Raw genomic sequence first — 22,444 nt, 5'->3', positions numbered from 1 at the left:
CCATTTTCTACTAGCCATTGCACTCGCACCTATGGCTCTCCTCCCTGTAGCGCAGTGAAACACACCACAGTGGGCTAAAACTCACCACTGCGTGGAGTATGACCTGCTCGCTCTAGCGCACGGGGTCGCGTGCCTCTCTCGCTTGCGTCGTGTGGTGTGCTCGCTCGCACGCAGGCGACGATCGGCGGAGACATATAGCTAGAATTTCAGGAATATATTTCTGCATTTCATTCCTGCTGCGCGTCTTGAAACGTCAAGTTCGTTTCGAGTTCGAGTGCGAACGCTGAGAAAAACGGTAGAAAAACGCGCGCGAGTGTGTCTGGATATTCAAAATATTGAAAAGCAAAGCAAATATAACGAAATACACGATACGAAAGATATCAAAATAGTTACACAGAGAGAAAATACAAGCTCAGTGAGGTGTCAAGTGTGGTGATGGGCTTTGGCCTAGGAAAAAGCCCGAACAACTAAAGAAAACTAAACTTCATTGAAAATAACAAAGAAAAGAAAACTATTAAGACTTTCCAAGATGATGATGAACGCCTTCATTGAGCCGGCCCAGCATCATCTGGCCAGCTATGGACTCCGCATGTCCCCCAACACCACAACGACAGCCAGCGGCAGTGGCAACAACCAACAGCAGCAGCAGCAACACGACATGACCAGCCAGCAGCAGCAGCAGCAGCAACAACAGCAGCAGCAACAGCAACAGCAGCAGCAGCAGCTGGAGGGCAGCACGGACTCCTCCGCGGTGGCGGCGGCATCCTATCAGAACTCCGGCTACGGGCACTTCAACAGCTATGCCTCGCGGGACTTTCTGCTCGGGCGACGCGACACGGACTATGGAGTGTCCGGCAGTGCCGGACAGGCCGCCAGCACGGCCGCTGCTGATTCAATGATCTTCTCCAGCTTTCCCGCCCAGGCGGCGGCCGCCGAGCTGAGCTCCGGCTTTGGCCAGCATCCGTTCCACAGCCATCACCATGCCGCCGCGGCGGCCCACCATCACCAGCACCAGATGCGCATGGGCATGGCGGATGCCTATGCCACCCACCCGTACCAGCACCATGGAAACTTCCCGTCGGCGGCAGTGCATGCGGCAGCACACCATCACGCGGCCGCTGCGGCAGTTCATCATCCGGCACACCACGCCATGAGCGCCATGCATCCGGCGGGGGCAGGAGCTTTTCTCCGCTACATGCGCCACCAGCCAGCTTCGTCGGCCTCCAGCATCAAGCAGGAGATGCAGTGCCTGTGGATAGATCCGGACCAGCCGGGGCTGGTGCAGGCTGGCGGCAGGAAGACCTGCAACAAGATCTTCCACTCGATGCACGAGATCGTCACCCACCTGACGGTGGAGCATGTGGGGGGGCCGGAGTGCACCACCCATGCCTGCTTCTGGATCGGGTGCTCGCGCAACGGACGCCCCTTCAAGGCCAAGTACAAGCTGGTGAACCACATACGCGTCCACACCGGCGAGAAGCCATTCGCCTGTCCGCATCCCGGCTGTGGCAAGGTATTCGCCCGCAGCGAGAACCTCAAGATCCACAAGCGAACGCACACGGGTAAGTCCCAGATCCACATGGAACCTCCTCTTTCCAGCTCTACCACATCCTCCACATCGGTTCACCTTGCCGTGGGTTTAACCCTTTCCGGGCCAAGTAAATCCCTTCGGCTTGAGGTGGGCGTGTGTTCCGACGGCAAAAGTCGGTGCAACGCCCACACGTGGCTTAACCCGCCACCATCCCACGCGTGGGCCTCTCCTTTTATGACACCTGTAAAACTGTAAAATTTTTGCAGCCTAAGCCCTTTTCCCTTCCCTGTCCCACTGTTGCAAATTTCCCGTCAAAGTTGTCCTAACAATGATAATTCCTTCGACTTCAACTCTTCCTCTGGCTAAGCCCTGTGAACAGCTCTTGACTTTGACTATCGCATCGATTCGGGTCTTTGAGACAACACCAGTTGTGGATAAACTTCATGGAAAATCCTCTACACAAATGTTGCAAAGAAAGGAAAAGGGTTAAGATCTGCTTAGATTTGGGATATACACATACATATATGAAAGGGATGAAATATGTTTCGATGTATGGCTAAAACTCTTTTATTCTTTACACCAATTTAAAATAAATATATTGAATAATTTAAATTTTCATACAACTACGATCTTCCACATTGTTGAACATAGTTTCTTGACCCCTCCCATCGGTGCTCACTGCCTTAATGGCCCCCACTTATAGCAGATCATATCGCACAGAGATTCATAAACACGTACTTGACTGCTCTGCTACGTTTTTACACACCCACTTATCATTTTTGAACCAGCTGCCATCGCCAAAACCAGAGTGGCAACCAGCCCATAAATAACCTTTGCATAATCTAAATCAAGAACTTAATGTACCATAGAGAAGCCCGAACAGAGAGCACACAAAAGTATATAAAACAAAGCTAGGAGAGCGGTGGAAATGTTTGCAAAACATTCAGTAATCCACTGGAAATGTTACCCCAATTTCGATATTTCGATGGGTTTTTATTTGGAGAGGGGCTGAGGCACAAAGTGCCAAAGAAGTACGAGTATTTCCGTGCGATTACAAACGGAAGTTTTGACACGTGTCAACACATGTGTGTGTGTGTGTGAACGCGAGTAAGAGTGTGTTTGTAGTGGGGTTTGTGTGTTTGTGTTGGTGTTGGTGTCAAGGCAATAAAAACAAACACCAGCAGCAGAGGCAGCAGCAGCAGCATCCAAGGGACATTTAACCCAAGCAACGATGCTGATTGAATTTTTGATTTATATAGAGAGATGGAGAGCACCAGGGGAATGGAAAGGGAGGTACATACATACATACATACTGTAGTTCAAGTGGCCCGAAAACACACAAAGGTTAAAGGCCTCGGGATCGAAATCCCGAAACTCCGACTCTCTAATGAAGTTGTGCGTCGTCGGCCACTTGAAAGCCCATCAATATATGTACAATATCTTCAGCAATTTGTAGCCCTATCCAACCAATCATAGAGACCCCTAAAAAAGCAAACTCCATTTCTGCAACATCATCGGAGAGAAAAAAGAAAGAAACAAAAATGAAATTAGTCAAAAATATCATCATATCGTACATACACCACAGCAACCGATTCACAATGCATGCCCCAAGAGATCATTATGATGCCACATGATCGTTCCAAATCGACAACAATATGGCGGCGTCTTGAAAATCAAAACGAAACATTTTAATTACCTTTGGATGAGTGTGCAAATAGGGGAAGACTAGAAACCCGAAATTGCTTACTTCTTCTGTTGCCTAAATCTGAGGCTAATTTCGAATCTTTTCAAGAAACATTTCTACTGGAAAGATTTATTTCTGTTTGGGTGCTGAAAACACGCATATGTATGTACATATGTATTGTGGATTGTATATGTTTAGGTCTATGCAAGACTTTTTCCCAGACGTTAAATGGAAGCATCCCAAGAGAGAGGAGCCATAAAAATCATATTTTAATTCAATTTATAAAAATATAAAGCCACATAATCCCCTCGAAGCCAAAAAATAAAAGGAAAGCAAAACTTGTTAAAGCCCACGCGCAAAACAGAGGGAGAATGAAAAAATCTGGAAAGCCCAAATTAAAGCAAAACAAAATGCGTAAAATACGAGTATGCCGCGTATATGAAACGCCATTTTCTGGATACACCAGATATTGTTGTGGTAATGGTTGCTGTCTAGCTTTGCCCTACTCCGAACTCTCTTTGTCCTCTGGGTGCCGGTTCCTCCCTGATTTAATAAACGAAGGATGCTGGATAATGCTTGCACCCGGCCTATAGGGCACGGCAGGACCTGCTATGGGCTGTGGCTGTTGGCGATTTTAGCATTTTCATTATGCCTCCGATGATTGTTTGGCTCTGTTCTCTGTTCTATGGAGTTTTTGTTAAATCGAGTGGCGCCATTTTAAAGCAATTATAAATATTTGTTTGTTGTTTTCCAGCAACATTGTTCTCGTCTGTTTTTGCATTTTATGTTTGTTCTTTCTGTTTTCCCCCTTTGTTAATTGATTTTAATGGGTGTTCTTTTTTCCAAGAGGTTCTAATGAGGTGGGGTGCTCTACTTGGTCAGTCATAAACCTCCAAGTAACAGCTCGACAGCTGCAGAAATCAAAATCATTAAGTCAGGGGTTTCTGGACCATAAAGTGCGGTTCCTTATAGATCATATTCTTGTAGCCACACAATAAAAATGATCTAAAGTGTCGGTGTTGGAGCTTGTAAGGTATACAACACATGATGCAAGAATTGAAGCTTCAAAAGGGGACTCCCCAACTGTTACTTTTCTCTCTATTTTTCTCATATTATCTTTTTGTATTCCCCACAAAAATGTTTTCTGTGACATTCCATGTCAAATACAATTTCTCTAACCTCAAATTGTTGGGCTCTTTCTCAACCAGTTGGCAGGTCTGTTCCCTTTTCCCTCCATTTTCCATTCCATGCACTGACTTTTGCACTTGTCACCATCGTCGCTGTCGTTGTCGCCGTCTGGAATGGCCCATGTCCAGCCTTCAGCCTCCAGGCTCCACTCCCTTCTGCCCCTTGCAACAGACTCTTCGGTGCTCCAACTCTTCTCTTTCCTGCCATGCAACAGCACACAATAAACGTTTGTGTGTGTTTTGTTGTTGGTGTTTGTTGGAGCCAGAGTTGACACCTTGCTGGGGGCCAAAGCTTTGTAGATGTGTGTGTGTGTGTGTGTGGATAGACGACAGGCAACATGAATGGCGTTTATCATGGTGTGCGGCTTATACCTAGATACATATATTTTTTACATGCTTTTTTTGTTTCGCTCTTCTGACTGGACCACAAACAACTTTATTCATTAACACCTACAACGTGCCACAGGATCCCGGGTCCGCTGCAGCAAGAGCATTCAACAACTTTGTGGTTAGTTTTTGCCCCTCCACCATGGCTCAACCACTCGTTCTACCTCTTTCGTAGCCTGGGAAGCTCATTAAGCTTATGCTCTGGGTCTCCCTCTCAGCTCCACAATCCCCCACGTCTTCTCCATAAAGTGCAGGCACTCGTTGTGCAATTATGTTGTGGCGGGGGCAAAGTTTAGCATTCAACATTGTCCCGGTGGCAGCGACCCTTGTTTGATTAGCTTGCTCTCCACTGTAACTCTCATTTATCCTTTCCTTAGCTCCAGCACGGCTCCATTTAATTGAGTGCAAGTGTTTTTTTAATGAGCCTTTTATGGACTTGTTTGGTCTTTGAATGATGAAGTGAATTATGCAATTATTGTACACTTCTATGAAGCTTTTAAGAGTGCTAACAGAGGTGCTTCTGACAGTTAACAGAGGCTAATGTTATGTCTCGGTGGACTGGAGTTATGGAGGTAGTGCGTAGTATAGGAGGGTGTACACTGTACAGTGTTTGATTATTCTTTCTCATAACAAATAACCTTTCACTGTAAACATTTATATTAATATTCGCACTACATTTTCTGTAAGCTCTCTAAAATATTCCACTGATGCCTGCCTGGTACTGTTTGACACCTTGTGTTCTGTTAATTTTTTGCCCATTCGGCGCCAATGGGATAATTTCTCAAAATACCGAAATTCAACCAAAACCAAAAATGCTGGCAAATGTCAATGATTGATGACTTTATTGCGGGTTCAACGATTTTCACAAAAACACACACAAATACAGACACATGCGAGTATTCAAAGCGAGAGACAAAAATCACTTTTTATTTTTGCGCATAAACTGTGTGTTTTGGCTTCTCAGAATTTGTGGAACAATGGATCGAAAGGGAAGGAGAAAAAAACCTGCGATGTGCTCAAGCGATTACCTATACTACCTGGTGCGAGGAGGTCTCTCTCTCTCTCTCTCTCTTGCCCAGGATCTTTCGACCATCCTCTAGAACACTCCCTCCCTCCCGCTGTCTAACAAACTGAAAATCAATTAGTTACGCTCTCGGCCGGTATCGCTATGGCCCTCTCTAGGAGATGTAAGGGGTCTTCTAATGACAAATGCAGCAGAGAGACGGAAATTCGTCATTTAATTAGCGTTCCTTCCCCTCCACTCCACTCCCCGCGGGCTTGTTTGTCAAGATCCGTTCGAGTACGGGCATGCCATACACCTAACCATATCCATATGGGTGGACATGATGTTTGAATTCGTTTCGCTCAATTTAAAGTGTCAAATACCAGACGTGACACACGATTGCAATCTGTTAAAAACTCAGACAAGGCGCAAAGTTTCCTCTTCACTGTTTTTTTTTGGAGATTTATGTGCCAAAAGTAAAAAGTATATAAATTTCTGGTGTGGTCTAAGCGTTTGACAGTTGAATGTAAGCTAAGTTTTGGGAATTTATTGACTGGACACCAAGTTAAAGCTTCATTATCCTTTTGGTCTAAGAGAAATTTATGTGAAAGGCTTTAGGGACAGGATTTTTAATAGGAATGTGAGTATTTATAGGATTTATTTATTATAATTTAAGAAATGAATTTATAAGAATAGAATGAAAAATGAAACAATGTTACATTGGAACAATGGGAATGGACCGACAACGTTTGACGCTATGTTAATAGATGTTTTGTAGCATAATGCACTCTTTAAACTGTGAGGAACCATCTTGTTGAGGAACCATAATCTCCTTCGATCTTGAAAACCCACTTAGCCGCGCTTCGGCTCTGGGCCCACACCCAATTTTTGCTGATCAACCCATATATAGCAACATTTACATATGTACATATTCCTGCATAATAATCTAGCAAATGCACCCATTCTAATTAGTGACAACCCTCAATGCCGAACCCCTAACACTCGCAACAAAGACCGTCGTTCCACCCGTTACGCTCCTGAACAGAGAGGGGGTTGCTTTGCATTCTCTCTATTCAGCTAACTCCGTGCTATGCATTTTACCAAATGTCAAAACAGTTTTATATATGGATATATATGTATCTACCTTAGCCCCTGTAGGAATTATAATTTCATTTACCCGAGAAAAAAACCTAGATACAGAGAGAGAGAGAGAGAGCCAGCGTTGTAAACGCGGCAGGGGTTAGTTCTCTCAACCCTTTTGTGCGAGCATTGTCATTGTTTTGGTCTCTCCCATTTGAATCTATTAGCTAAGTAGCCATTTTGTTGAGGCTGTTGCATAATATCTGAATGGCAGTGGAAGTGGATGTGGAAGTGTGGAAGGTAACCCTTGGATGGCTCTGTTCCATGGCTGGATGGACATAAGCTGCTTACCCCGAGCTAGTTAATAAATGAGGCTTATTTTTGATAAATTTCCCCTTCTTCACTGGGTCGGGTATACGAGTAAATATCTTTTCGTTTTTATTTTTATTTTTATTTTTTTTTTTTGCAAGTTTCGCGTTCCAATTCCTAAGCCTTGGTCACGCCCACTTTGTCATTAGAAGTCGCGCTCAAATTAATTAAATTCCTCACAGAAAGGAGCCAAAAGTAGCCACGTACCAGACTCCATTTCACATTCCATCGGATCCCCCGAAAGAGGCAGCACAAGATTTCAGATAGAGACAGACTGAGATCAGAGAGGAGCAGAAATGAGAATAAAATTTCAGCGCATAAAGAACTGATCAGCAGCAGACAAACCATAAAATTAAACTGTCATCTTGCATATTTTTTATATCTGCACACGGACGCAACCTCGAGCCAGGGCACAGGTAGAGAGGCCACAGCTTGGACTGGGACTGAGACTGAGACTGGGCCTCTGACTCCGACTCCGACTCGGACTCGGACCTGGGGTCTCTGCTTTTCGAGAATTATGGAAAAGTAAGGCCTGACTAATCCTCTAAATCGCACCAAGGGCCCCTCGCACGTTGCCCCACTTGTATAAATTAGCTGATGGGAAAAATGAAATCATTATTCATATGGGCAAAAATGTTAAACAGCCAAAAAAAGAACAGTGGAGAGCAGCAGAGACAGTCGGGCAGCAGAACCAGAAATGCTTTTTTTTATATAAAATCAGTATGATGATTGGGGAATGCTCTAGCCAAAGATCGTTTTTTAGTTTTCAGAGTAATAATTGCAATAAATAAATATATAAATAAATACGTATCTTGAAGAGTAATTATAGAAATGGATAAAACTAAGATTCAATCAGTTCAAACTCCATCCCATAGTCCCAATGGTTTTGGCCTTTATAGATGCTACCAAAAGCTGTTCTTTCGTATAAAATCAAAGGCATTCCATAGTTCTTGGGTATACAACAAATAAATATACAAAATATGAAAAGCCATAAGCGTGCTTGTCAAATCAGCTTAGGCTCTGTGGTGTGTTGCTTTTTGCGGGATACATATTCGGATCGTTTGTCGCTTTCGCTTAGACAAATTTGTAACACACGAACGCCTCCAAGTTGATTTAAGCATAAAATTGTGATTGTTTAACCCAAATAGCCAGAGTCACAGAGTCACAGAGCCACAGAACCAGAGAGCCAGAGCCACACAAAGAGGTGGAGACAGGCCGGCCGCAAACTGGCACGCAATTTATTGTAAAAACATTGTCAATTGTAATTAGAAGCACAATTTACACAGATTTTGTGTGACAACCGGCTGTCAAATGGGGCTCTGACAGTCGGCTAACAGCCAGCTAAGTTTTTGGCTAAAATTACAACGCAGAGAGGGCGAGTGAGAGCGAAATAGAGCAAAGAATAGAGAGATATATGTACGAGTGTATGCAGACTTTATGACGCATTGCCGACGGCTACCGTGAAAAGTATCTGGCGGAAACACGCGGTCTACTTTGCTTCTCTCCGTTCTTCGTTCTCAGCATGATCAAATTTCTGACCAGGACTCAGCCGAGTGTAAGCCACTGGGCTGTGGCCCATTGAGATGTGATACTTTTTCCCCTCGATTTTCGATATTCAGATCAATTTGTTTGCCACGAAATATGGGTGTGTTTTTTTAGTCGAGTGTTAGGAACAGAAATGCAATTTTAGTTGATGTTTTGATGTGTTCATTAGGCAGTATCGATAAGGTATGCAAAGGTGTTGAAGTGTAAAAAGATGGTGAGGTTTGGGGAATTGGAAAATGGGAAACACGAGAAGGAAACTCTAAAACTTTCTACCCAAATGGAGTCAAAGAACATTATTTGGAATTTATTGTGTTCTATGGGAGCTCCTTGTGTTCCGTTTTGGATCTGTAGATACTTTCGTTCCAATCCAATTTACCCAAAAATTCTCTCAGCCTCATTCCAAACTCTTAACAAGAATATTTGTCGCCTGATGTCATTGATTGGTTTTTATCAGCGAGTGGAATCTTGTTAGAATTGACAACGTTTAAACTTTAACAAGCCATTTGAGATAAGCAAGCCAACCGAAATCGAAACCCGGAGACAGACCCGGCGATCCGAAAACCCGAGCCCAGCCCAAGAACCCCATCCCGTCCCGTGCCTCCTTCAGTTGCCGGAGATGTCACATCGCATAACCAAATGATGACAATCTTGATGACATTTTAATTTCTGACAAACAACCGAAGAGATTTTCTACTTGACGGAGCTCGAAAAAAAAAAACAAGAAACAAACAGAAAGCAGGATAAGAGCGAGGAAGGAGACGAGTGGGCTGAGAAGATTAAGATCTTAAAGAGCGCTAAAGAGCAAAAAATCAGGCTGAAGAGATACCAAACAGATATAGATACCGATCCCTGACCAAGCCCAGACAAAGCAACACCTCTTTGAGAGTGTCGAGCGGGCCGCCCTGCCGCCGTGCCACCAATGTCAATGTCGGTCTCCGGCTTGGGCTTCGGCATCGGCATCGGCTTCTGCTTTTGTTGTGGATTTTGGCAGAGCAGGGCCCTTACTTCCAGTTCTGTAACCCCTAAAAGGGAAGTGAAACATTTCTTTCTGCTTTCTTTTTTCGCAAACATTTACCTCACGTAAGCAGTTCATTCATGAGGGGTAAACAGAGTGAGAGAAAGAGAGAACGAGAGAACGAGAGAGAGGCATCAGCTGCTTCTTTGGCTAATCCTGGCCTAGCACTTCTTTGTCAAACTGAGCCGACTTCAGTTACCATTCCGTCGTCTTACTCTGGCACTCATTCTGTCTCGCCTCTCCCCTTGTGTTGGCCCTGTTTGTATGCGTTTTGGGTTCAGACAATAGGCTTAGTGTTACTTTTACTTATTGTCTACGCTGCGCTCCGTTTGTCATTCGAGTGCATTTTGTTTTGCTTGTATCCGAAGAGTGTCTCCTCTCGTACGCTCTGTAGATACTCTAGTAGAACACACTGAACTAATCAATTGGCCTGGCCTAGAACTTCCAAGCATAACATGCACATCTCCATTAGCTTGGACTTAATATTTATTATAGCCAAGAGCGGCTGATGAGAGGCTCATAAAGTCATTAAGAATTAATTGCTAAAATCGTAAAAAAATGTATATAAATTTCCCCATATTCGCTAATGATATTTGCATATTTGCATAAACTCTTTTTATGGGGTATACAAATTGCATTAAAAGTTTTTATGAAAATCTGAAACATAATATTTGTCATTACGCATTCAAGAGAACTTTAAAATTAGTTTAAACATAAAATTAGAAAATTAAATTCAAGCTGCCATAAGTGGTTCAGTGGTTTTTAGACTCACAGTATCTGTATCTTCACAAATTTCTGGAGGATTCCCAACAGATATTCAAGATATACACTACCTTCGTTTTTCCCATTCTTTAATTTCCATAAGCCCAGCTTAAAAAGTTCACAACATCTTACAGCCATAAACTTCTTGAGAAACTTTTTGCCTTTACACCAAATTTAATGTTTAATGCTCGACTCGAAAATGGTTTTTTGGGTACAAATTTTGTTATTACACAAGGTTGCCAGATGCAGATGCCAGACGCTTGCTTACACATTTCCATATATCGTACTATATACATACAGACATGTCTAGTTCTTAGTCAGCCAAGAGTTTTGCTGTCAGCCCCCCCCCCCCCTCTGTCACTGTCTGGAAAAGTTTTTCCTGCTGCTGGAGCTCCAACCAAATGCAATTTGAATGCATTAAATGCAAGCCGCACTCTCATGTAGGTAGTACTCTTACACATACACACATACATACATACATACGAGTACATAGATCTGAATATTTACATATATCTGTATGGTACACACACCTCGAATATGTTAGAGGCGTTAGTTGCATGGCAAACTTGTCGAAAATTTGTACAAATGGTTGGGGGGGCCTCACAAAAAGACAGAAAAAATACAGAAAAAGGAGAGACCAAAGTCAGAGACAGACCCAGTGCCAGAGTCAGAGCCAGAGCCAGAGCCCGAGCCCGGGACAGAGACCGAGCCAGACAAGCTGGCCCATGTTTGGTCTTGTATTCATGTACAGCAAGGCTGTTGCTGTCATTGTTTTACTAATAGCTCTGCTAGTTGTCTATCTGCGAGTATGGGTCGGATGTCGGATGTGTATGGGTTTTTGTGTGCCTGCTGCTGCAGTGGCTAAGGCTGCAACACCCAAAAATTTGTATTAAAAGTGGTTAAAGAAAACAAATGCAGAAACTCGTAATATTGTTGAAATTAATATGATATTTCAGACAGAGTTTGTAGAAAGTGTATGTACGAAATGGCAAAATGATGATGAAAGTTGCGGAATAAGAATTTCATGGACTTTCAATTAGAAACAATGGAATAGAAAAACGCTTATTTCTTCTTCCTTTTCCTGCTTTTCCTAAGCTAAACCTTCCTTCTTGTGCCTTTCCTCCCTATGCTATTTCCTCATTAGCCCACAAGCCGTCACTCAAGTGTAAAATTTTGTGTGTTTTTGTTTTGAAACAATTTCCCAAATGTATCTATGGATTTGCCTACAATAAACCGCAGATGAAGCCAGGGCTGTGCAGGGGAAAATCATACGCAGACTCAATCTCGGTCTCGGACCCGGACTGAGGCTGAGACTGGGTACTGGGTACTGACCCCAGTGTCAATTATTAACGTATCACTTGACAGCAAACGGCAAAGCTGCAAACAAATAGCGAAAATTATGTGAGGATTGTCTCTCCTCTCCTCTCCACTCAGCCCATGAGGGGTTGGGGGTCATCGTCATCGGCCTCATCATCGGGGAGGGATGCAAAAATCATAAATCATCAACGAAATTCACTCAACGATGGTTTTTGTCAAACAAACAAACAATGGACCGACTGTGTGGCAGACCCATAGGTAACTTCTTACTATTTTAGGGGTGCAACATCCTCTATGAAAAAGATGATGATGATGATGATGATACTCTCCCCGATGATGAGCGAGAGGATTTTGTATTTGGCCGTTGACAAGCGGCATTCATTGCATTTAAATTATGATTTTATTATTATTATTATAAGGGAATGGAATGGAGCGGGATGCCTGCCATTAATTTGGTCATCAACTGCAGGCAAATGTTATAAATATTCAAAGCCAACGTCGCGACGTGTGGGAAAATCTGTAGCAGAAAATCTAAGAGTTGTCCGAATCGATATTGTTGTTGGTTGGTTGTTTTTTGCAATTTAATAATTGGGGTTATATTTTAATGACACTCGAAGTTGAATAAAACCTTCAGAATCTATTTATTCTGAGAGTGAGGACTGTTTCCAAAACAAACTGCCACGTGAGCTACAGATCTACACATCACCTGCTTATCGAACATACTCGTATAAGTGTCATCTCCCTAGTACCCTAACAATATTCCTATCATCAACAGTCACTGCCCCCTAACAATCCCTTAGAAAAAAATAAAATCTAAAGTGAGCTATTCGCAACAGAGACACACCGAGGGGAAACAGGGGGAGCGAGAGCGAGGGCTAGGGAAAATTGCCCATTGAAATGTAAACCGCCAGGAAATCGGGGTTTGGCTTTTTCCGGCTTTAACCAGAGGAACAAAAGGAGCAAAAAGGAGCAGGGAAACGGAGCAAAAGAAGAGACAGTGGCGGAAAAAAATGTATAGCAAACAAACAAACAGATACAGATATACAATGAGCTAAGGATTCTCAAATCCGAAGAGTGTCAACAACCCGGCAGACACCAGGAGGGAGATGGAGAGAGATACATATAGATCTAGTGAAAGAGAGAGGTATTTATAGGGATGGGAGTAGAGTAGGGACAGATAGGGAGAGGGCAGGCAAAAAGTAGCATCCAAGGGAGCTGCTGTTTTGTTATTGTATTGTTAGATAATAATAATCATATCGCATTGCATGTTGTTGACACATGAGCGATGATGCTGCTCATCCCCTCTTGCTATCTTTCATCCGCTCCTAGCTTCCTCTCTTTCTTTCATATTCGGAGGGAAGGCAGAGAGACTCGTTCTTTGTTTCGGTTTGAGGGCGAGTGAGTGCGCTAAGCAGGCAATAAATATTTACCGGGCCAATTATTTAGCAGCAATTAAAGCAGTCAAGCGTACGCTCCCTTAACAGAGATACGCATATCGCCCTGCTATCGCTCTATAAATTCGGCTATCGCTCTGTTAACGCAGTGTTATCTGTCTGTTAAGGCGCAGTGTACCTGCCGATTGCTGTTTTTTGTTTGTTCCTTTATTCTCATTTTTAATTAATTCCATTTTGAAATGCTTTTAATTAGCAACCGTCACTCTGACGGCAAAAAATGTTTAATTTCTGTTTCATTTTTAATGTTTTTTATTGTTGCTGTCGCGTTGTTGTTGCTGAAAATTAAAAAAACCTGATTCAGTTCAATTAATCAGCGACTGTCAATGATGTTTAATTTGCATCGCTCGGTTAGCAGCGATCACGGGCAGAGCCAGGATGAGGGGATGATGCAAGATGCTCTTCTCTTGAATTGTTTCCTCATGGCTCCGACAGGACGAGTTATTTTTGGATTTTGTCATACAGTGGATCTCCAAATGTAGATATAGTTAACAAATCTTGAGTAACACTTTTAATAGCTTTATATTTATTTTTATTCAGATTTATTTAAGTTTATTCTCCTAACAGATACTTAAATAGTTTATATATTTTTTATTTTTTAAACAGATTCAAGCTTTGTAATGTCGCTTCAAGCTATTCAAGATTTCTATTTAATCTAGAAATCATACCATAAATATCCTAAGAAAAAACAATATTTTAACATTTTCCTCAATGTCAACTAAAAGTTTCTTTTGATATCATCTCCCATTTATCAACTAACCCAAACATTCTGCTTCCTGTCTCGCCCGCCTCCATCACTTCTTCTGTCCTTTAACCCATAAGAAAACCATATTGTAGGCCTTTCCACCCCCCACGAAACCCCAAAATCATAAACATATGTACATATAAATACATATGTACTATAGTAAGTATGTGTAGCAGCAAAAAGAAAAACACTTACGAGACGTTTAGCAAACACACAATTTCTATATTTGTTTTTGGCCTGACTACGCCCTAAAGAAAGAAACATCAGAAAATTCTGCAGCCCCCACCAAACAGCCCAACGAAAAAAGAAACAACGCCCCATAATAACAGAACCAGCCGCAACAAAAACGATTTCAGACGAGCGGAATAGAGGAGGAGGTCGGAGATATATGGAGATTGCCGATGGAGATGGTACTGGAACTGGAGCTGGAGGAAAGGCCGTCGGCTCGGCACTCGAACGACTCGACTCTGTGTCGTCTGCAAATGACAGCCAAGCTTTGCGCTTAACAGAACCCGGCAGAAGCAGTTACATAGAAGCCAAAACATGTGCTATATATATACACGATGAACAAACAAAGCCACACTGTATATAATATAAGTACAATATACATATACATATATATAGAGCCATGTACGACTTTCTTGGGTGAGCGTGAACCCACGCACACACATCCGCACACCCGTTAAGGGAAGAGATTACAAAGCAACCCCAAAAATAAGAGCCACCCTAAAAAAAAGCAGCAACAAAAACAAGTTTGCAGCTGTACCACACCGCAGAACAGAACGGAACGGAACGTACGCCATGACAGGCGGCGGGTAACGGTAGCAAAAGCCGGGTCCGTGCCAATTCCAATCGTTCCGCGCTTCGAGCGAATGTTTTTTCCTTTAGGAAATTAACCATTTCGGGGGCTTTTCCAGAAAGGAAAGTAAAAGAAAATAGCGCGTAGGCAACTCATGATAATATGCAAATCACAAAAACGCAGGCGGCCTATTTCACAGTTACGGCCACCCAGCCCCAACTCCCCCAAGGCCCACTCCTACAATATAACACCATTATATACACAGAGACTTTGCCATTGGATTTACTTTATTGAAATATTTAAATAAGTTTGTCGATTCGCACAGCCTAAATGGGATTTGGTGAGGAAGCACTGGGAGAGCGGGAGTGACAGGCCGGAGCAGGGAGCTGGAGGCTATACTTATGGCGACTTGCCAGGCAGGCCAAAGGGTGTGTGCCAGGCCAGGCCGTCTTTCTTCTCGGGCTTCCTCATTCCTCAGGTTTCGTTTATTTTTTGTCGGAAAAATGTCGACTGAAATTGACATTTTATAAATGGGCGGCAGCTTTTGGTTACTTTTTTGTTGCTTCAACTGTAACTTAAAGCAATAAAACATATTTAAATTTAAATTTTAATGCCCTGTAGCGCCGTGTCCGCGTGGAATGTGAAAATTATGCGTATCCTTGCTGCACTTAGCCGGTACACGAACCCTTTAATGGTATGCCATCAGCGCCGTACACCGTCGTGTGAGCCACAGCGCGTGCCGCCTGCCTCATGCCTCATGCCTCACATGCCGCATCGCATTCTGTTTTTGCCCCCGCTGAGTTTAGACCGCAACGCGCCAGGAGATGGATATGTGTGTGGATACGGCAAGGGATATGGCTAGGCCAGGCCAGGCCAGGCAATATGTGCTGCTGGGTTTCCAGAAAAACTAAAAAATGTGATAAGAATGATAGCACGGATAGGAGCTGGCACAGCGGGTCGGTGCCCAAAGACAGCTGCTGCCTGTCCAATTTATGACTAATTAGCGTGGAAAGATAACATTTTAGCAGCTGACAACAGCTGAAATTTTCAGCTATCCAAAGGTAACACGAGGAAGGAACTTGAAGTTGAAAGTTTAGAGGGAATTCCCCTGGCGCCACTTTCCCCAGACACTCTGCCACTGAATTCCATCCATAGGGTGTACAATCCATGTGAGAAAGGTACTCAAAGCCGACACTTGACATTGTCTGCTCACGCTGAAAAATAAGATGAGATTTCGGAGCGCATCGAAGTGCATTCGTGCCGCTTGTTCTGCGGCCAACTCTCGATCTCGAGCCTGTCAAAATATATAATTGGGCTCCAGTCACACGCCAATGGTAAACCATTGTAATGCATATTTATGAGTTTTAAATTTTGACAAATTAATAGAAACTACAACAACAACCACAATGCGGCACGCCATTCAAATCGAACAGCATTTTGTCCGATTTGTGTTCATTTATTTATACGAGTATATCTCTCTTTCGTTTGAGTTATTACGCATCACGGAATAAAAGCGAGAAAGAAAACTTTATTCAAATGCGGATAATAAAGCACATAAATTAGTATTAAATTACATACAGCAAAAAAAAAAAAAATAAAAATGAAACGACTGAAACTTGTTGAGCGCGTGGAGTCGGAGCGGGACACAGAGTCACCGCTGGATGTCTTTTTATAAGGGGCAACACACAAAGCCCTGGCACTGGCACTGGCACTGGCATGGCACCGACCCGACCCTGCCCTGCCCCCAGCTGGACAGCTTTTCTTAACCACAGCACACCCTCCTCCAATCTGGAGGCCCACTTTAAGCTCGAGGTGTGAAAATGTTCGATTATTGTCATCGTCATCGTCGTTCCCTGTGTGGGTTTCCTCTGAAAGAGTGGCGGGGCCTCGAGATCTCTGAGCCGCTTAGCTGCAATTGTCATAAAGCTTGTGGTGCGCATAATGGCCGCTTATCTGCGACATAAATGCCATATGCTAAATGGAATTAACTGAAGGAACCGCGGTATACACACATCCATCTAGGGTTTTTTATTGGGTTTTTCGCGGTGCTTTTTGAATACGTTTAATGTGGCATCTGATTGAAACTGATGAGGCAAAGCTAGATGATCCACTAAATAATCACGATTTTTAACCATTTCCCAATCAGTATATAAATATTTTATAATAGTTTTGCTTTCTTCAGCAGACTCTTCTATGTACATTTCTCACCATAAATTTGAAGACCAATCTTTGGCAAATTACAGGGTTTCCTTTTGGGATAAATATTATTTATGTTTAATCCTGATTTTATCTCTTTGCATCTGTGTCGGGATCTACCGACTCTGGCCCCCACCCTCTCCTATAAATAATTTTCTAATAAGCTATAAAATATCACTTCGGACTAAATGGGGACGACTGTTTCTTATTTTTGATAGTTTGATAGGAAAAGGTGTTTGTTGCGCACACGAATCAAATAATAAACGTTAACCTTTCGACCTGTTCCCTTTACCCTTGCCGCTATTGTTCGTGTCCATGTCCAACCTAACGAAAAAAAATAAATAAAAAGGACCATCGACATCGGCACAGGTGAAAATCGTATTCAGGGTCGAAGGGTCCCGGTCTCTCGGTCGCTCGGTCGCTCGGTCTCTCGAACAATGGGCGCCTTGATCCCGCATAATTTATATGATTTTTGTTCTTGTTGTATATCTTGTTGTTCTGTTATTGTTTTCCCTATAGATATGTTGGACACATGAGTTTTTCCCACCTTTATTAAATTGTGTGTCGGAGGGGAGTTCATAAAAATTGTGAGGCCATAAATGGCCATCGTCTATTATATGTTTTATGCCTTTCACATAAATAATGATACTTATAGCCCCGCACACACTTTGTTATATATAAGATCTGTATATTTGTGTATCTATTGAAACTCATGGATATCTTTTTTGGCCTACTTTTAGGAGAGAAGCCATTCAAGTGCGAACACGAGGGCTGCGATCGGCGATTCGCCAATTCCTCGGACCGGAAGAAGCACTCGCACGTGCACACCTCGGACAAGCCCTACAATTGTCGGATCAATGGCTGTGATAAGTCCTACACGCATCCCTCCTCGCTGCGGAAGCACATGAAGGTGAGTTTTGTCTTTCTTTACTCCAGCTGTAATAATTATCTGACCATTATCGTGGCTCATCATGTACTTGATGCCAACAGATTTAAACGATTTCCTTTCGGTTGAATTCTACTAAATATTCTCTCCTTTGTTTGTGGTTTGTTCTCCTCTTCAGGTGCATGGCAACATTGACGAAAAGTCTCCATCGCATGGCTATGACAGTGAGGGCGAGGAGAGCTCCAGCTCCAGCATCATAACTGGGGGGGCACAGACACCGCCTTCGACGCGCCTGGATGGCAGTGCCGGCAGCAGCAGCGGCGTGAGCAGCCTGAGTGGAGGCAGCGGAATCAAGTCCTCGCCCCACTCTATCAAATCTGAGCCCAATCCCATGCACAGCGTCCATCTGGGTGCCTCGAGCAGCGGCAGCAGCAGTACGGCCAGCAGCAGTGCCTCCCATCTGTTGCAGCAACAGCAGCAGCAACAACAGCAGCAACATCAGCAGCAGCAGCAGCAACAGCAGCAGCAGCAGCAACAGCAACTTGCCTCCCATCAAAGCGACTCAAAATCCTCGCCTGCCTTGCAGCTGATGGCCGCCTCAGCCTCCGCGTATCTGCCGCCCCCGCTGGGACCTCCGCCCTCTCATCCGCACCATCACGCTCACCATCACCATAACCACCACCATGCGGCGGCTGCAGCGGCAGCGGCCTCCTCTCCGGGAGCCGCGGCTGCCTCGGCCTCCATGCTGCACCACAATCACCATTTGCTGTACCATCCGGCGGCGCAGGTTCATCCGCCCAGCGACTGGTACCACACGGCAGCGCCGAGCGGCTCTGCGGATGCCATGAATCCACTTGGACACTTTGGACACCATCACCATCACCATCTGATGCATCCGGGCGCGGCGACGGCGTATTGAGAGTGGGAGAACTGGTGGCCAACGGAGGAGCAAGCGATGCCGATGCCGCCGCCACCCCAACCGGGGCCACCAGTACCACATTCAGGGGCTGCCGCCAGCCAGGGCCCTGGACTCTTGGAGGAGTCCTCCTCCCTGGACTGGATCTGCTGCCAGCGGCTGCAGAACCTGGCCCTCGTGGCGCAATGTGAAAACCAAATATTTCTTAAAGTTGAGGAAAATACTTTAAACTTTTTACCTGATAATTGAAAAATTGCTGTTGAATCGAAAACAAAAAAAACCTTAGCAAAACCTACACAAGAAACTATATTTAAACATTTTGAATCGTCTTTGAACAGGATTATTATGTATTTTAAAAATTATTATACAAAAAAAACACACAAAACAAAAACAACAAAAAACAAAAACCAAGAACGAGAACGAGAAAATTTGCTATTTAAATGTTATGTAAACTTAAACGTAGTTTTCTAGTTGCAAACACACACAAACACACACACACACACACACACACACAAAATAAAATCTACGTATTGTAGAGACGTATTGTAAATGTATAAAATATGAATTAATTATCGTATAAATGTATAAAACGTACTCTTAACTCTAATAATAAATAACTTACTTAAGCATATTGACTATTTAACTGGTAAGATTTAGCTAATTTTTTGTCGAAGCTGCTTTCTCTCATGCCCCCCCCCCCACACCCATCGTCCTGCCCCCCAAGCTTGCTAGTACAAAAATTGCTAACGAATATACATTGTAAAAAGAGTCGAACATCGAAGTGAATGCAAACGGAGCTAGAGACACACATACTATATACGTACATACGATACATTTTCGGCCTTAGATTTTTTCCCCAGCTTAAGTACGCAAAAACGTAAAATTAAAAAGTTACCACAAAAAGTCAACAACAAAAACTCACAAAAAACAAACAGGAAAAATAAATGGATAAAAAAACACTATAAAGATATGAAGTTTATTGGTTTTACGGGGGTACTTGTTTCGCTTAAAGTTAGTGGACGTAATTTTTATCTGAGGAATCCTATGTGTAGAAAGAGAACGGTAAAATTAAGCTGAACTATTTTAGACTCTTTTGGTTTCCAGTAGCTTTGCTGATGTGACAATCCACAATCCACAAGAACTAGAAGGAACTAAATTCAATTAAGATACTAGTCAAAGCCTATTAGTTTCAGAACATTCCAAGAGAGAGAAGACAGAAGGCTATTTCACATGAAAGATTTTCTATTCGCTCTGAACACAATCAAATGTGCCCACAAGCTGTATAAGTCAATTGATTAAATACAAAGGAAAACTTCCGACTTTAGTGACAAATCACCACAATCCACATATATTCATCACACCACCAGGTTGGCGCATTTTTATCAATCACATCACTCTAATTCGATTGCCACTTCCACCTCCATATTTTCCTCACGAATGTCAGCCTTGAACTAATTTCCATGACAATCGATTCGGTTCCCACACACGCTCTCATCTCTATTCCATTCCATTCCACCCATTCCGTTCCGTTGCGTTTTGAATTGAATTGAAATGCAAATGAAATTTGCAAATTTCTGATCTGTTAATTAAACGACTTTTATTTGAAGACCCAGCTGCTGTGTCGATGCGAGTTTTTTTCACCATTTTATTTGACGGAATTCCGTCATGAATATTTATTGAAAAAGCGCCACTGTTAATTTGTTTTGATTGGCTCAGAGGAGGCTCGCGAAAACAAATTTCATTTGTGATCGTATCAAATTTCCAGGGGCTAAAAGCCATCAAAACACTTTAATGGGCAACTATTTACGGAGCTAAAGCGATGTCCATTAACATTACCATGACAGAGGAGGGCCAAAAATAAATTATAAGCCAAAAAACTAACCCCAGGCGAAAAATACATATATAAATATATAAAGTGAAATTATTTTCGGGGTGAATATTTTTTGATGTATTTTCGGTTTCTACCAAATATTTCTTTGTTGAAGAATTTCAGTTGATTTGAGATGATGAAAGGGCCGTCAAAAGACCTGCCACGGTTTGTTAGCAGTTGAGAGCGGGTTTGGGTACGGGTATGGGTATGGGTGCCGGTGCCATGTACTCCATGAAAGGTAGGATACAAAATCAAACGATTTATGTTTTTTTAATTAACCCAACAATTTGTTACGTGCCTCAAACGCGCACACACTCTCACAGACAGGCGGACGGGGAGGATGTCTAGGCTAGTCGAGGGGTCGCGCCATAACGAATTCATATTTTGATTTATTGAATAGAAATCGATTGGATTAATCGAAAGAAATTATATTGCGCCGGCCGGCTGTCGATGAGATTTGCTGTGCCTGTTGGGGCCGCCGAAGCCCCTACCTTTCGCGGTGTGTGTGTGTGTACCGTACCTGTGTGGAATTGAAATTAAAGGAAGAAATCAGCCAGAAAAATGTTGTGGCGTGCAATTAAATTTTGTATCTGGATGCCACTCGTTTTCGCTGTCTTCGTTCCGTTCCCCTTTCGTTACACCCAAAGGTGGCCATAAAACGAGTTTGGTTTGAATTTGATTTCGTTTGGAGTTTACTTCCAGAATAAGGAGCTAATACGGTTTGGCTTGGTTTGTTTTTGTCGAAAAAGATTCGGATTTGGTTCAGATTTTAGAGTCCAAATCAAAATTTCACTTGCTTAAACAAAGTTAAATGGGTTTTTTTATATTTATTTTATTATTATTTATTTTATTGTGATGAAACTTTAAGTTGATGTCAATAAATTAGATTCACGTTCGGAGTATATTCTCCATTAAATCTTCATTTATCCTGACATACTTGAGAATTCCCGTCTTTCTATAAGCTTCAATGCAAATCTAATATAATATCTTGAGGTAGTGGAATGTTATTTATCCATTGATGCTTAGGGATCTTTACTCATCTAAGCAAACTGCTCCAAAGACGTTTACTATCGTACATTGCATAAGTACAAGAACATCACTCAAAGATCAGCCTCCCTCTGCCAAACATTTATCCAAACACATCAAAACATCATACAAAACTGTTTTCCCATGGAAAGAGGACCATGAGGACCAGTACCAGAACCAGAACCAGAAACCTTTAAACAAATCAAGCCACGACCACACAACAAACCCAACAACGTCAACGACTGACACAGAACAAAAAAAAAAAAAACCCCAATGGAAAAAATGGCCAAAAGCGAGAGAGAGAAAAACTTGTTGACACAATACCCAAAACCCATACAAAACCCATTGCTCTCCAGGTGGGTGTCTCTTTCTGGTCCGCTATAGCCCTCTCTGTCTCTCTCTCTCACGCTCTCGCTCTGTGAGCAGTTCGACTGCTTGCTGGTTCGTTCACTTTCTGTGTCGGCACAATTTAAGTTTCAATAAGCGACTATTTGTTGCAATTTAAACTGAACGCGTTTATAAATTGACGACGGAAACTGCCGACGACTGCGGCGGCAGTTTGCCGCATAGACAAGGTAGGAGAATGGTTCATAGAGAGAGCGAGAGAAGAATGGAGGGGTGTGGCAGGGGGAGGTGCAACATAGCCAACTGGGGAATTGCCTAGCTAGGCAAAGA

At 43.0% G+C, this 22,444-nt stretch overlaps 1 protein-coding gene across 1 annotated transcript; it reads left to right on the top strand.

Moving 5' to 3' along the window:
- The first annotated feature begins 245 nt into the window (after positions 1 to 245).
- LOC111068448 (pair-rule protein odd-paired) lies at positions 246 to 19,173 on the top strand. Its single transcript, XM_022357926.2, has 3 exons — positions 246 to 1,562; positions 17,812 to 17,981; positions 18,136 to 19,173. The coding sequence occupies exons 1-3, from the start codon at positions 530 to 532 to the stop codon at positions 18,874 to 18,876; spliced, it is 1,944 nt and encodes a 647-aa protein (XP_022213618.2). The 5' UTR covers positions 246 to 529; the 3' UTR covers positions 18,877 to 19,173.
- The last annotated feature ends 3,271 nt before the right edge of the window (positions 19,174 to 22,444 follow it).

The sequence above is a fragment of the Drosophila obscura genome, unplaced genomic scaffold, assembly GCF_018151105.1.
Source record: "Drosophila obscura isolate BZ-5 IFL unplaced genomic scaffold, ASM1815110v1 contig_4, whole genome shotgun sequence".
Classification (NCBI taxonomy): domain Eukaryota; kingdom Metazoa; phylum Arthropoda; class Insecta; order Diptera; family Drosophilidae; genus Drosophila; species Drosophila obscura.
This window is presented reverse-complemented; position numbering and strand designations above follow the sequence as displayed.